This window comes from Cricetulus griseus (genome assembly GCF_003668045.3).
Source record: "Cricetulus griseus strain 17A/GY chromosome 1 unlocalized genomic scaffold, alternate assembly CriGri-PICRH-1.0 chr1_0, whole genome shotgun sequence".
Lineage (NCBI taxonomy): Eukaryota > Metazoa > Chordata > Mammalia > Rodentia > Cricetidae > Cricetulus > Cricetulus griseus.
In genome coordinates this window covers 93,684,059-93,700,158 of record NW_023276806.1, presented here as the reverse complement: position 1 = coordinate 93,700,158, position 16,100 = coordinate 93,684,059, and the positions used below count along the sequence as shown (strand labels likewise).

Below are 16,100 nucleotides of genomic sequence, written 5' to 3'. Positions count from 1 at the left end.
GAGATACATATTGGTGATATAATGTACGACAGTAAAAATATAGTCACTGTACTATTTTTGAATTGGTAAGTTTTACATATATTACACCAAAAATGAGAATGATGGATTTCCAGAATACCTCTCTGTCACCTACAAGCCTGTCTATGGACATTCTGTGACTGAGGTTCTTCTCAGGTCATTTTAGGTTTTGTCAAGTAGACAGTTAAAGCTAACCATCATAGCTACACTGATCCTTGTTGTCTTTTTATTGTTGGTTTGATGAGACTGTGTTGTACTTAGTGTTTCTCATTTTAAAATATTTTGTTATCTTCATTTAAAATTAAAAAGAAAATGTCTTTGGGGCAGGGTCTTAATATATAAAGCCCTGGCTGGTCTTGAATTTTCAGCAATCCTCCTGCCTCTGCTTCCCTGATGCTGGGATTACAGTCATAAACCATTATGCCTGGGTGATCTCTTTATTTTTTAACAACCTCTTGCTGTTTCCTTATTCTGCCACCTTGTATTGCCTTTGTTTTGCTTTCAATTACATTTTGAAGAAATTCTGACCTTTAAGCTAGACACTCACCTTGTCATGTCTTATAACTTATTTTTTGTATTTTATCTAATTCCTGTAAGTTTGAAGTTAGGGAGTGGAAAATCATTGCAGATTATAATCAAGTTAAGACATTTTTGTAAGCTTTTTTTCTCAGGCAATATTCAGTATAAACTGGATAGGAAATAGAATGAAAATTGGAAAACTTTGTATTATACCAAGAAGCTGACTTCAGATAAAATGTCAATTAATATTTACTAGAATTCTTTGGAAGAATTAGGGTGAAGATTAGATTGTGATTACAAATGGTGCTGGAGGCTCGAGAGTTGGCTCAGTGGTTAAGAGCACTGCATGATCTTCCAGCACCTACGTCGTGACTCACAACCATCTGTAACTCCCTCCCGGTTTAGGGGTTCCATTGCCACCAGGCACACAGGTGGTGCTCAGACAGCCATTCAGGCAAAATACCCACATACATAAAATAAAAACAAGTCTTTAATAAAGAAAAGAATGTGGTGATGGTCACATCTTGAGAAAACTGCTAAGCAGATTTTCTTGCGAATTCTCTTTTGAACTCCCTCCATTGAATCAGTATAACCTGTGATGTAGTGCACTGAGTGAATATGAACTGTTTAGGAAAATTGTTGGGAAGAAGGCAGGGAAGGAGAAAAAGCACTTTTAAAAACCCAAATTTACATTTTATCTTTATTTATTGTATGTGTGTGTATGTATGTGTTGGTGTGTGCGTGCTCTAGGATGTGTATGTAGGTCAGAGGCCAACTTACAAGAATCAGTTTTCTCCTTCCATCATTGTGGGTCCTGTGCATGGAACTCACATTGCCAGGCTTGGCAGCAAGTGTCTCTATCTCCTGGGTCATCTCTGTGACCCGGAAAAGTATTCTTTCTAAACTAACTTTTAAGATTAGAATAAAAATGCCGCTATCATCATGCATTTGTATCACTGTACATTGTTTCCATTCATTTTTCTCCCCAACTGTCTTCCCCCTGCCCCCTCTAGCTGATTCCCTTCCCCTATTAGTAGTTCCTTTCTTCTTCCTGTTCCCCGAATTTCATTACCCTCTCTGTTTCCCATTGACCTTATCCTCCCCTTTCAAGTTTTGTGATTTACATGTGTGCATGCATTCACTTGTGCACACATGCTCACACATGTGCACACACAGGTAATTTTAAGTTTCTGCATAAGAGAGAAAACATGTTCTGAGACTGACTTAATTCATTTAATGATTTCCAGTGCGTTAATTTTCTTGAATATGCCAGTATTTCATCTTTCCTTATCTCCGCATAAAGTTCCATTTTGCACACGTACTATGTTTTCTTAATCCATCTGTTTCTATTTGCTGGTTGTGAACAGTGCAGACATGAACATGAATGCACAAGCATTTTGCTGATGTAGACTTAGAATCATTCAGATGTACATCCAGTAATGGTTTAACTGGGTCATATGGTTATTCAATTTTCATTTTTTGATAATTGTATTTGTGTTTATGTTCAAGTGTGCTCATGCATGGGTGCTTGTAAACTTGTTATCACACACGTGGGGATCAAAGGAGTTGGTTCTCTCCTTCTACCATGTGTGTCTTGGCGATTGAATACAGGGTGTCAGCCTTGCCAGCAGGCGCTTTCACTGGGTCATCCATCTTAGTGGCTCTATTTTCAGTTTTTTGAGGAAAATCCATTCTGATTGGGCAGATTGGTTATACAAATGTACATTCCTGTCAGCAATTGGTAGGGGCTCTTTATATCCTGCCTTCTTGCCAGCACTTATTTGTTTCCTTGATGTTATCATTCTGAGTTTGATGAGAAAGGACCCTTAAGTTTTAATTAGCATGTCTTCAGTGACTGAGAATGTTGAACACACTTGATACTTACAGCCATTTGTAATTCTTCTTTTGAGAACTGTCCATTTAGTTCATTGGTTCAGGTACTGGTTGACTTATTTGATTTTATTGATGTTTACTTTTTCTGGTTTTTTTTTTTTTTAAATCTTATGTATTAACCTCTTTCTGATGTATAGTTGGCAGAGATCTTTTTTCCCCATTCTGTAGGGGGTTTCTTGAGTCTAGTGATTGTTTTCTTCGCTATTAGTATCCTGTGCAGAAGTCCTTGCCTATGTTTACATTTACATCTTGAAGTATATATCAATATTTTCCTCTAGCAGTTTCAGGTCTACATTGGTGTTTGATCCACATTGAATTGACTTTTCAGAGAGAGAAAGAGAGAGACAGAGAGAGAGACAGAGAGAGAGAGAGAGAGAGAGAGAGAGAGAGAGAGAGAAGAGAGATTTTTTTTCAGATTTTTTTATTTGAATTAGAAACAAGATTGTTTTACATGACAATCCCAGTTCCCTTCTCCCTCCTGTCCTCCCCTACCACCCCCCAACTAAAACCCTACCTATCACATATCCTTTCTTCTATTCTTCCCCTGACTCAACCTTTCTGCTCCCTCATGACCTCTGCATCCCTCCTCTTCTTCCCTTCTCATTCTCGTAGCTCCCTCCCCCCTCTTCCTGTGCCCTCAATTTGCTCAGGGGATATTGTCCCTTTCCCCTTCTCCAGGGGACCAAGTATGTCTCTCTTAGGGTCCTCCTTGTTTACTAGCTTCTCTGGCAGTGTGGATTGTAGGCTGGTAATCCTTTACTCTATGTCTAAAACCTACATATGAGTGAGTACATATTATGTTTGTCTTTTTGTGATTGGGTTTCCTCGGAGAGAGAGATTTTCTATATGTGGTCATTTCTCTGATATATGTTTTTTACTGCTGTAGCTGTGTGGACTTAGTTTTAGGGCCTCTGTTCTGTTCCAATGATTGGATATCAATTTTTTTTGTGTGTGATCTTGACCTTTTAACCTCTTTTTTCTATTGGGAATGGAATTTTCCCCTTATTTTGTTGTCAAGTTTGCTGTTGGTACATAGAAAAACTACTGATTTTTTTTGTATCTTGTTAACTTTGCTGAAAATGTTCATAGGTCTAAACATTTTCTTTGTGGTGGAGTCTTGTAAGTATAGGATCATGTTGTCTACAAGTAGGCATAGTTTTACTTTTTCATTTTGTCTATATCCTTTTTCTTTATCTTGTTGTATTGCTCTAGCCAAGACTTCCAGTTATACAGTGAATAAATGCAGGAAAGTGGGCACCTTTGTCATTCTAGATTTCAGAGGAAACACTCTGTTTTCCCCATTTAGAATGCCACAGGCTATGGGTATGTCATACATAACTTACTATGTTGAGTTGTTTCTTCCTGTTCCTCATTTCTCCAGGGCTTTTGTCATGAAGTGATGCTGGACGTTGTGGAAAGCTCATCTGTAGCAATTGATATGGTCGTGTGCTTTTTGCCCTTGTGTCTGCTTATGATCTGAATTATACTTACTGACTGACATATGTCGAACCAACTTTATGGCATATGACACGTACTGTGTTCTTGAGTTTGAATTGTTAGATTTTTCTTTGTTTGCATGCATGTGTTCTGTGTATGGGTGTGTTGTGAGTTTACGTGTGAAGTCTGACAGTTGATATCTCTGTTTTCCTCTATTGTTCTCTGCCTTATTTATTTATTTACTTTTTTGAGACAGGGTCTCATGCTGACCATGGTGCTCCTTGATTAGCTAGACAAATGAGCACTGGGATCTTCTGCCTGTGTCTACCTCCCTCACTGTTGGAGTTTCAGATGTGTGCTGCCACACAGACATTGTGTGGGTGGCATTATACTCATTCTGTAGAAATAGACAAACTGGAAGCACAGTATACCAATGTAAAATATATGACTCTGGAGAAGTCTCCCATTAGCCAGCTGAAAGGAGCAGCTGGTGAGTAGCCTCCAGATTCCCTTGAAGATCATGCTCAGTTTAAAGAAATATATGGCACAGGCAAGCAAACTTTTTTTTTTATGTCATTATTATTTTTCTTCTTTCCTTCAAGACTGGGGTTGGGACTGTGGGTTAAGGGTGGGTGTTGAGTGGTGAGGGCCTCTCTATGTTGTTGTTCAGGCTGATCTCCAATCCCTAGCTGAAGAAATCCAGTCATACCAGCTTTCTAAGTAGCTGGGGCTGCAGGTTTGTGACCTTATTTTTGCTTGGGAAAGGATTTATAGCAAACTTAGAGTCATTTCATTTTCATTTCCATTTAAATGCTTTTCTCCAGTAAAGAGTCATATATATCTGAATGTTGCTTAATAACATAATTGGCAGTGTGCATTTCTCTTCACACAGTAGGTTAAGTGCTAGGAGGAGCCATTAAAGAATTTAAGACTTTTTCCTTTACAAGGCTTCCTGGTGAAGCAAAGTTAATTTAAACTAAAATATAAAAACTTTTGTGCTTTCTTGAAAAATGTATTAATCATGAAAGTCTTAGTTGGTGTTACTGATGTTGGAATGAGGTACCATGACCGAAAACAACTTCAGGAGGAAAGGGTTTATTTAGCTTACACTTCCACAGCACTATTCATCCTTGGAGGAAGTCAGGGCAGGAACTCAAAACAGGGCAGGAATCTGGAGGCAGGAACTGATGCAGAGGGGTTCTGCTTACTGTCTTGCTCCTCATGGTTTGCTCGACTTGCTTTCTTATAGAACCCAGGACTACCAGCCAGGGATGGCATCACCCACAATATTATGGGCCATCCCCCATCAGTCACTAATTTAAAATATGCCTTACAGGCTTGCCTGTAGTCTGATCTTATGCTCTTAGAGGGACATTGTCTCAGCTGAGGTTTCCTCCTCTCAGATGACTTTAGCTTGTGTCAAGTTGATAAAACTAGCCAGAGCAATGAACCTTCTTCATAGAAACTGCATATAGTTATACATATAAAAATTAATATTTGCATCATATTTATAGTTTTCCTCCAAATTCTTTAAAAAAAAAAAACCTCACAGCATTTATTGTCACTCGATAGTAATGTAAGGGTCATCAAACTAAAGTGAAGGTGAATAAATGTTTCAGAAGTACTATCTCCATTCAGATTGTTTTCTTGACTCTGTTTTATGAATCTCTGCTGTATTATCTAATGTGAGGGTCATGTGCTCATCAAGGCCAACAGTCTGTTAGTCTGTCAGTCTCTTGGTCTCTTGGCACACTGACTTGCTCACACAGTCGCATTTGAGTCTGACATCTATTTTGCAAATGTCTGAAGATGCAGCTCATAGGCTGGCTATACTGTCACTGACCACACCCTTGCGCCCCCCCCCCCACCATTGCACACCATAGAGACCTGTAGGAACGTGTGTGCTGCCTAGTGTCTGAATAACACACCAGTAAAGATACTTTTCCTTAAAAAGTAAGTTCAACAAAGTTATACATTTACATTTATATCCCAAGTCACAATATAAAACTTACTTCAAATATACAGTGCAGTGATTTTAATATATTTAGAAAATTGTGCAACTAACACCAAAATCTAGTTTAGAACATCATCTAATATTCTCTTCCTATCTCTGTGAGAAGTCACTCTCTGTTCCCACCTGTCCCCCTTGTCTTGTCACAGCTTCTTGTCATAGCTTCTGTCAACCACCAATCAACTCTAACACACTTTCATTGCTAATATTGATGGCTTTGTAGAATGGTGTTTCAAAAACTATGTACAGGTATTTTACTTTCAGTGTGTGAGTCAGATTCTGTGTCATTCCCCACCAAGAACACTCAATATCATCAATGTTGATTCTCTGTAACTTGGTGGTATTAAATGAAACAGTTCATTATAAAGTCTACTGTCGTTGTTAATCTTGTTCTCATTTTTTTCATAAAAAGTATACTATAATTTTGAGACTTGCCAATAAAGATTTTATCCATTGTTGACTATTCAGCCCTATACTGGGATTTTGATTTGCTATAACATAGACTGGAGATTAATTTAGAGAACTGAATGATTTGGGAGAAGCAGACACCAAAGGAGATGAAGTTTATGAAGGGAAAGATATAAGAAGGTCTGGAAGTGAGCCATGACATCACTGTGGCCTGGTTCCAAGAGTGTAAGGAAGAGAAGAAATCATTTTTGGATATATATGGGAAAATAATTTTATAGGTTATCAGAAGATCAAGGCAAAACATTGGATGCATCTTACAAAAAGTCCTTGGTATGACAAGTGTTTCAGTACTTCTGCAAATTATATCAGTTAAATGTTCCTAATCCAAAAATCACAAATGTGAAATGCTACAAAATCTGGAACTTTTTGATTTCTAGATCAGAGAGGGTCAACCAGTTTTGTTTTTTTCCTTTAATGTCAATGCAACACACAAAAGTATCTTCCACATTTAATCCTAGCATTTGGGAGGCAGAGGTATGTGGATCACCATGTATTCAAGTCCATCCTGAACTACATATTAAGCTGTAAGTCAGCTGTTGTTATTGTGAGACCTTGTCTCAAAAAGAAAGAAAGAAATAAGGAAGGAAAAGAGAAAAGTACATATGTGGTCATGGTGGCATACATCTTGAGATGTAGGTGGTTCCTGTGAGTTCAAAGCCAGCCTGATCCCCTGGTCTGCATAAGTAATTCTAGGCCAGCCAGGGCATACAGTGAAGCCTATCTCAAATTACACAAATTTGTATTTAACAAATCTATATGAATTTTTATACTGAACAAAAGATGCAATTTCTAGAAATGTAGAAAAACTTTAAATTTTAAAGCAAAGTTGTCTGTTTTCTTTTTTCCATATTTTGATTGAAATCTTGTTTCTCCAAAAACTGGGTTGGTAAATAAGTTGTGTTATAACCAAGCTTGGTGGGGGAAACATTTGTTTTGTGCTTAAAATGTGGAACATAGTCCCTGGAAATTCTTGTGATTTTTGAAATACTGTATTTGATTTTTGTTTTGTGTTTTTTTTTTTTTTTTTTTTTTTTTTTTTTTTTTTTTTTTTTTTTTTTTTTGAGACAAGCTCTCTCTCTGTCTCTCTCTCTCTCTGTAACCTTTGCTGTTCTGGAACTCACTATGTACATCTAGCTGGCCTTGAAGTCACAGGGATCAGTTTGCCTCTCCCCCCTTAGTGCTGGGATTAAAGGTGTGCGCTACTATAGTTGGAAGCTTTTATGTGTCTTGCCCAGTTCCTCAGCTGCTTGTAAAATAATCACTCAGAGGCTAATATTGAATATAATTGTTTGGCTGATGGCTCAGGCTTGTTATTGGCTAGCTCTTCTTAAATCAACCCATTTCTAATAATCTGTGTGTCACCACATGACTGTGGTTTACCGGTAATATTCTGTCTGGCATCTTACGTCAATGGCGGCTACATGGCATCTCTTCCACTCTGCCTTCTTTCTTTCTCTATCTCTGTTTGGATTTCCCACCTATCTATATTCTGCCCTGTCAGAGGCCAAAACAGCTTTATTTAACAACCAATAAAAGCAACACATTTGCAGCATATAGAAGGACATTCCACATCACATTACCATGCCTGGCTTCAAAATATATCTTAGTTTTAATATTAGCACATTTGTAATTAAATGGATATTTTTGGATCTTAGGAATTAATGTGGGAAATGATTTATTCTGGGGAGAAAGCACCTGTTTTTCTATTTATTCTTTCCTTATCTCCTAGGTGATTTCCGAGATGCTGCTCTCTATAGGGATGCTCATGCTCTCCGCCACACAAGTCTACACCATCTTGACTGTGCAGATTTTTGCATTCCTGAACCTGCTGCCTGTAGAAGCAAACATTTTAGCAGTAAGTATGATTTATTTATTCTTAATGCTTTAAAGAAGCCATGAATGATGTGATCTTATGTTTATAAACATGCCAAACTATATACAGTTACTTGAAAATTGGCTGTGTTTTATTTTCTTTTGTTTGCTTAGTATCCAGTGTAAATTTCATGTACATTAAGTACCTGATAAATGGTGTGTTTGTTCCTGAAACTGTGTGCCCATACTTACATGCTTGTGTTCTAGTTGAATCTTACTGATTTCTTTAATATCTAGTAGTATGTTTTATTTCCTTCTTTTGAGACAGTTATTGCTATCATAACCCTGGCTGTCCTGAAACATGCTGTGTAGACTAGGCTGGCCTAGAGAGCCACCTGACTCTGTCTCCTTAGTGCTGGGTTTACAGGAGTGTACCACCACACCTGGTTTATTTCTCTCCTCCCTCCCTCCCTGCCTCCCTGCTTCCCTCCCTGCCTCCCTGCTTCCCTCCCTCCCTCCCTTCTTCTCACCCTCCCTCCCTCCCTCCCTACTTTCATAGCAAACATCATGCTGTTGTGAATATAGCAACGTTAAACATGGATGTGCCACTTTGCATTATTTTGTTAATTACAGTTCAATGACATCATTTTAGTTGATCCCAATTTGCCTTTGATTCCATTGTGTGTATTTGTCAGAGAGAATTGGTTACTTGATGGTCAGCAAGGTGAGCATCAGAGAATCACATAGTAAGAAGTGTCATGGATGGATAGATTATACGTAATTGTAGTCAGGAACTTTGGTAATAGAATTACAAGCTGAGTTAAATTCGTGTTCATGTGGTGAGATGACCCTGAGCAAATTACATAACATCTCAGTCCACAGTTAATTGACAATGAAAGTAGAAGTATAGATATACTTTGTAGGTCAGTAGTTTAAGAGTCAGGGCTCTGGTGCCAGACTGCCTTGGTTAGACTCCTGGTTCCCCTAATGGTGTAAGTTGTTTTTACTATTCTGTGTGTATCATGCAAAATGAAGATGATAGTAATAGTTTACATTATAGAGTTGTAAATTAATGAATACCTGTATTCCAAGCCCTGATGATGTTACAATTACTGTTTAAGCTAAAGGTTTTATTTCCAAAAATTTAGCCATAAAAGTGATCAAAGAACAATTATTTGTAGATTGTTCCATTTCCTAGTTTTCAAAGCATACATTTTAAAGTGCTGCTTTCAGACACTTGTATTTTCCCTTGCTCTTTCTACATTGATCTAAGTCAGTTTCTTCATTTTACCTTGGTGTTTTGGGGAGGTGTTAAATGACCTTCTCAGATTCAATACTGAGGTGACCATGGTTGAATAACTAAAATAATGATACTTTAAGAGATTAAATGTCAGTTGTTTTAATTGATTTGAAAGCACTAAAGTATTTTGTGAATCATCTGGAAGTATGAATTATTGTTGCAATAGGAGGAGCAGTCACTCGGTACAGTTCTGGGCTGGGTACCCAAGTCAGAATGAATGATTATAGTTGTATAGTGAGAAACAAAGAGAAAAGCTGGCTGTATAAAGATGTTCAGGTGCTGCATCACCTTGGTCCTGTCCTGTCTGCTATGTTAGCCTGATTTCATGTTTGCTGCCTGAATCAGCTTTCATTGTTGACAGTGACAAGAGCTGAGGGTGAGGCCAAGAGTCTTAGCTGGCAGGTGTCCTGACTGAATGGTGATTATTGTTTAGGAGAGAGAGATGACTCTGCCTTGGCATAGCTATGAGGGTAATGTTGCTAAACTGCAATACTACTTATCTTATACCTCTGGCAGATGATGCAAGAACAGGGTTATCCAATGGGTGATTTGTTCAGGGTAGCATACCTATCTACCTGGGTGACCTCTATGCTTTGTGATTCCTAGGGCTTACTTAATGTTTATATCTTTTTAAAAAAGGACTTATTATTTTTATTTTATGCATATTTGTGAGTGTCTGAATGTATGGTATGTGCACTACATAGTGCCCATGAAGGCCAGAAGAGGGTGTCAGATCTTCTTGAATTAGAGTTATAGGTGATTTTAAACTACTATATGGTTGTTGCTAGGAATGGAACCTGGGTCCCCTGTAAGTGCTCTTAGCCTCTGAGCCACCTCTTCAGCCCCTACAGCTTTTTCTGTATTGTGATTAGTCACATAACTCACCTACTTTGTAAATGTGTTTTCTATTTATGACTTATAGGTTATGAACAACATCTTAACTGCTACTATAGCATAGATTTCATCTGTGTTACAGAAGTTACTTGTTTACTATCTATGCTTTCTTTTACTGCTCTTGTTTCTCTTGTTCTATATAACAGATTAATCATTATTAAATGATAAAGCAGACATCTCACAGTTAGGTCAGTGCTGAGGAATGTGTGTGTGTGTGTGTGTGTGTGTGTGTGTGTGTGTGTGTGTGTGTGTATGTTTGTGTGTATGTTGGAAATGAAACTCAAGGCTTCACGCATGCTAGGTAAGGTCCCTAGCCTTTCTATTGTCTTCTAGAAGCACACACTTTTTATTACAGTAGGAGACTCTTAATACTGTAGCACAAGAACCAATGTCTGATGGAAAATGGAAATTGTTTGAATAACTTGGGCTAGTGAGATGGGTAAAGTGCTTACCCTACAAGTCTGAGACCTGAATCCAATCCCTGAAACCCACATCAAAGTGCACAGGAAGAACTATCTCCACAAAGTTATCTTCTAACTTATGTATGTGCATTATGGCATGTGTGTACCATTCCCAACAATAATAAATTAAATCAAAATACTTAGATAGTTTTAGCTTTCCCTATTATGTGTTACACTGAATTTGGTCCTTAAGTCATTGGTTCTCAACCTGTGGATTGCGACCCATTGTGGGAAGAGAACGACCCTATACATAGGGTTTGCCTAAGAACATCAGAAAACACAGATTACAGCTCATAACAGTAGCAAAATTACAGTTATAAAGTAGCAACAAAAATAATTTTATGTTTGGGGTTCAGCACAACACGAGAAACTGTTTTAAAGGGTCACAATATTAGGAAGGTAGAGAGCTACTGCTCTAAGTGTTCTTTTTATAAAAATTGATGGTTCATAAGAGTATGCATTGATGTTGCTTTTTCTGGGGGCAGATGTCATCTTTCATAGCTATCATCAGAAATCCTGTGAATCTCTTCTACTAAATTAGACCCTTAAAATATAGAGAAAATAAAATGAAACTCTTCTGCTGTAAATTATTTATCTAGAAAATTCCTTGGTAGGGAATAATCTGTATCCAGAAAACAGTAGATGTGTAGTTACAGAATTATTGTTGGTGTTTGATAATACATGAATTTAGAATCAAATTTAAATGGTTTATGTAAATTATATTTATTCTTGTTATTTTAACTGCTGCTCTTTCTATTTTGTGATAATTAAAGTAGTAAATCAGATTTACAGAAATGTTGATTTATATGATTTAATATAAACTCTTAAAATATAATTTATAAATTGATTTTAATTTGATTCTTTTAAATTTTATATTTAGTATAATTTTGAAAATGCAACTCGGACGTTTGAGGACCTTCCAGCAAGATTTGGCTATAGACTACCAGCTGAAGGGTTAAAGGTGAGATGATACACGTGATTTAGTAAGGAGCTTTTAGTGGTCATTTACTGAGTGAAAACATTTCTTAGTATTTATTATCATAAAACCGGAGGTAGTCGTTTGAAAAGATGAAGTTATAAAAGCTGTTATGTGCTATGCATGCATTTTTATATATGTGTGTATACATGTTAAACATCTTAGTTTTTCCGCTTGCATAACACATATGCACACATGTTGAGAGAGTTAGTTAACTATAAATGCTCTAGGCCTATTTAAAAACTAATACATTTGCATTTTGCCAGAGTTCCTTACATATGTTTTAGAATATTTTTTCTTGAGTTTAAGTAATTTTTCTTGAGTTTAAGTAATTGGATTTCAGTAATTTTATTTATGCTTAAAAATGAGTATGTTTTCCTTTTTTTTCCTCTGGCATAATATATAGAAAATCCTTCCTTATTCCAAGGCAGTGTGATATTTTGTTGTATAAGCTAGAATATACATACATGTTTCCAGTTTTCAATCAGCATGGTGTGCAACTCTACAAGAGGCATATCCACTTTTAGTTTTCTTTAAGAGTTTAAATTATTAAAAAAACCGCTGTCAATGTTACGTGATTATTTATCATTGGAGTGAATATTTACACAGACAGGGAAATAAAAGAAAAGGAAAACCTTTCCTTTGTCATACTCTCTATCTAGAGTTAAGTATTACTGGTGACTTACAGGTAATACTTTGGGTCCTTTTCTGAATACGTAGCACTTTTTAGTTCTTTAAAAAAATTGTTACATTTATTTATTTTGTGTGTGTGTGTGTGTGTGTGTGTGTGTGTGTGTGTGTGTGTGTGTGTGTGTACCATGGTGTGCACATGGAGGCCTGAGGATAACCATCAGGAGTTAGTTCTCTCCTTTTTTCATGTGGGTTCCAGGGACTGGACTCAGGTTTTCAGAGTTGGCAGCAAGCACCATCCACAGAGCCATTTCACTTGTCCCTTTTTATTTCTTTCTGTTCATAAGTTTATGACATAAATTTCAAAAAATGTATTATTTGCATGTATGAAATGTTTCTTCTGTGGTTTTACTTGGAAGGGGATGTATGAAAAGATGATGACACTGCTTTATGGATAAAACTCAGAACCAATGTGCAGGCTTCAAAGAGGATTGGTGTTGTAGTTCCTTTTATGCTGTGACAAACACTAAGACCAAAATCAACTAGGGAAGAGGCAGTGTATTTTAGCTTACTGTTAAAAGTCATCATTGAGGGAAGTCTGGGCAGCAGTCCCAGCAGAACTTTGAAGTAGAACTGTTGGTGGAGTATAGTTGTTGGCTCATGGTTATAGCCTAGGACCACTTGTCACAGGTGTGGTGCTGAACTTGTGCACATCAACCAACAGCTAAGAGAATTTCCCACATACATGTCCACAGGCCATCTGATCTGGGCAGTCCTTCAATTGAGACTCTCCTCAGGTGACTGTTGGCTATATCAGGCTGACAGTTAAAACTAACCAGGAAATGCAGCTATTAGAACCTCAGATTACATCAGAATACCTATGTAGTTTTAGTTCAGAATATTCTGCTGCTAATGTGACTTAAGCTACTCTAATGGTGTTATACTTCTTCAGGTCTTGCTTAGGTAGCCATATTGTTGAGGCATCCAGAGCATAGCTTCTCTGTCATTTCTAGTAGACAAAATCTCACAGAAGATTTCCTGGTCCTCTGGCCCCTCTGCTGAGGTGTTCCCTGAGCCTAAGGTACAGGAGTTGTTGTAGATCTTATTTTAGTTTCTGATTCCAAGTTTAGCTATGTCTTTAAAGACCTTGAAATAGGATGAGTATATACATTTTAAAATCTCACAGATAATATCAAACAATTTATTCCCACTGCCAGTGTATGATAATACACTTCTCCCCAAACCCTTGACAGCATGGATTATGGTCAGTTTTCATTCCTGTGATAGCTGAGGAATTTGAACTGCTAGCCTGTCTATCACTCCAGCATAAGGAGCTAGAGGGACTCACTCCAGAACTTTCTTGTCTCATAGGCTTGTTTTAAAGAGTTTTTAAATTATTTATTTTATTTTATTCACTTATTTTATTTTTATGTGTATGGGTGTTTTGTCTGCTTACTTGTCTTCTATGATGTGTGCTTGGTGCCCACACAGACCAAAAGAGGTTGTCGTGCTCCCTGGAATTAGAGGTATACATAGTTGTGAGCTGCTGTGTGGGTACTGGGACTCAAACTCTGGTCCTCAAGAAGAGCAGGAAGTGCTCTTAACCACTGAGCCATCTCTCCAGCTTCAGTTCCCTTAATTCTTAACACTCATATTATTACCTTTTTGTTTTATAAATTTTTATTTAAATTAGAAACAATCTTATTTTACATATCAATCCCAGTTCCCTCTAACTCCCATCCTCCTATGTCCAACCCCCCCACCCCCCATCTACTCCCCAGGGAATGTGATGCCTTCCATGGGGGATCATCAAAGTCTGTCATGGCAGTTTGGACAGGGCCTAGGCCCTCCTCTGTGTATCTGGGCTGAGAGAGTATCCCTCCATGGAGAATAGGTTCCCAAAGTCCATTCATGCCCTAGGGATAAATACTGGTTCCACTACTAGAGGTCTCATAGATTTCCCAGGCTTTCTAACTGATACCCACATTCAGGGGGCCTAGTTTGGTCCTATGCTGATTCCCCAGCTATCAAACTGGGGTCGTTGAGCTCCCACTTGCTCACAAGAGCTGTTTCTGTGGGTTTCCCCAGCATGTTCTTAACTCCTTTGCTCATCACTCCTCATTCTCTACAACAGGATTTCAGGAGTTTGGCTCAGTGCCTAGCTGCAACACCCATATTATATTGCTGTTCCTCTACCTCTATGTAAATAAAGGTTATTTCTAGAAGATATTTTGACAGATTTTTTTTTCTTTTTTATCCATTACCTACAGGGGGAATCAGATACAACTACAAAATATTTCTCTCATTCTGTGGGTTGTTTTTTCACTCTTAATCAGTCCTTCAGTTAATGAGACCTTTTAATTTTCATGAAGCACATATCAGTTTTTTAGTCTTATTTGTGCTGTTAGTATCATATGCAAGAATTCATTGTAATGAAGCTTTCCCTCATGTTATTGTAAAAATTAATTGTGGAAGTTCTAGAAGCAGAATCCTCATGATATTTTTCTTTTTAAACTGCATTTGTGTAATTTTTTAAAAATTACATTTTCTCTTTCACCTACATGTATGTCTTACACCACTTGGCATATAGTACCCAAGGAGGCCAGAAGCAGGTCCGATCCTTCGGGATTGGAGAAACAGACTGTTGTGAGCTGCCATGTGGGTACTAGGATCTAAACCCTGGTCTTCTGGAAGAGCAGCAAATGCTTTACTCACCGTCTTTTTTTTTTTTTCTTTTTGGTTTTTCGAGACAGGGTTTCTCTGTGTAGCTTTGGAGTCTATCCTGGCACTCACTCTATAGACCAGGTTGGCCTCAAACTCACAGAGATCCGCCTGCCTCTGCCTCCCGAGTGCTGGGATTAAAGGCGCGCGCCACCAATGCCCAGCCCTGTCTTATTTTTTGAGACAGGTCTCTCACTAACACCAGAGCCTGTTTTTGCTAGACTGGCTGTCAAGTGACTTCTTGGGATCCCCTGTTTATTTAGCCCTCCTACCCCAAGTGCTGAGGTTATAGGTTTGTGCTGTCACACCTGGCTTTTACATGGTATACTAGTTTGCTTTTAATTGCTGTGAAACACTGTGGCCAAAAGCAACCTGGGAAGAAAGGGTTTATTTGACTTACATACCTCAATGACAGTCCATCATGAGGTCAGGGCAGGGACTAAAGGCAGCAACCTGGAGGCAGGAACTAGAACATAGGTCATAGGACTATTACTTACTGGTTGCTCTTCATGGCTTGCTTAGTTTGCTTATACAATGCAGGATCATCTGCCCAAGGGTGACATTACCCACAGAGGGCTGGGTCCTTCCACATCAATCATTAAGAAACTTGCCCCATAGACTTGCTCATGGAACTCTGATATAGGCAATTCCTTGGTTGTGATTCCATCTTCCCAGATATGTCTAGGTTTGTGTGGAGTTGAGAAAAACCAACTAACACACTTGGATGCTGGAGATCTGAACTCAGGTCCCTGTGCTCTCACAACAAGCATGTTCCCCACTGAGCCATCTCTCCAATCCTCATACTTCTTCATTTATAATTTAAGTACACACTTAAAACAGTTGTCAGCTTCTGAAAATAGTTTTCCCACAGTTCTCTTTGAGCAATCTTACCAACATGAGTGGATATACAAGTTACATTCACTATTTATAAACTACTATATTTGATAAACTTAAAACTTG

General features: G+C 38.0%; 1 protein-coding gene across 5 annotated transcripts in view; it reads left to right on the top strand.

Moving 5' to 3' along the window:
* Rnf13 (ring finger protein 13) overlaps positions 1-16,100 on the top strand; it is a 100,119-nt gene that overhangs the window by 15,926 nt on the left and 68,093 nt on the right. For all 5 annotated transcript variants that reach the window (XM_027391647.2, XM_035451819.1, XM_027391646.2 and 2 more), the window contains exons 2-3: positions 8,076-8,201; positions 11,694-11,774. In XM_027391647.2, the coding sequence (XP_027247448.1) occupies positions 8,088-8,201; positions 11,694-11,774 (195 nt within the window). In that variant the 5' untranslated portion in view covers positions 8,076-8,087. The remainder of the gene's footprint in view (positions 1-8,075; positions 8,202-11,693; positions 11,775-16,100) is intronic.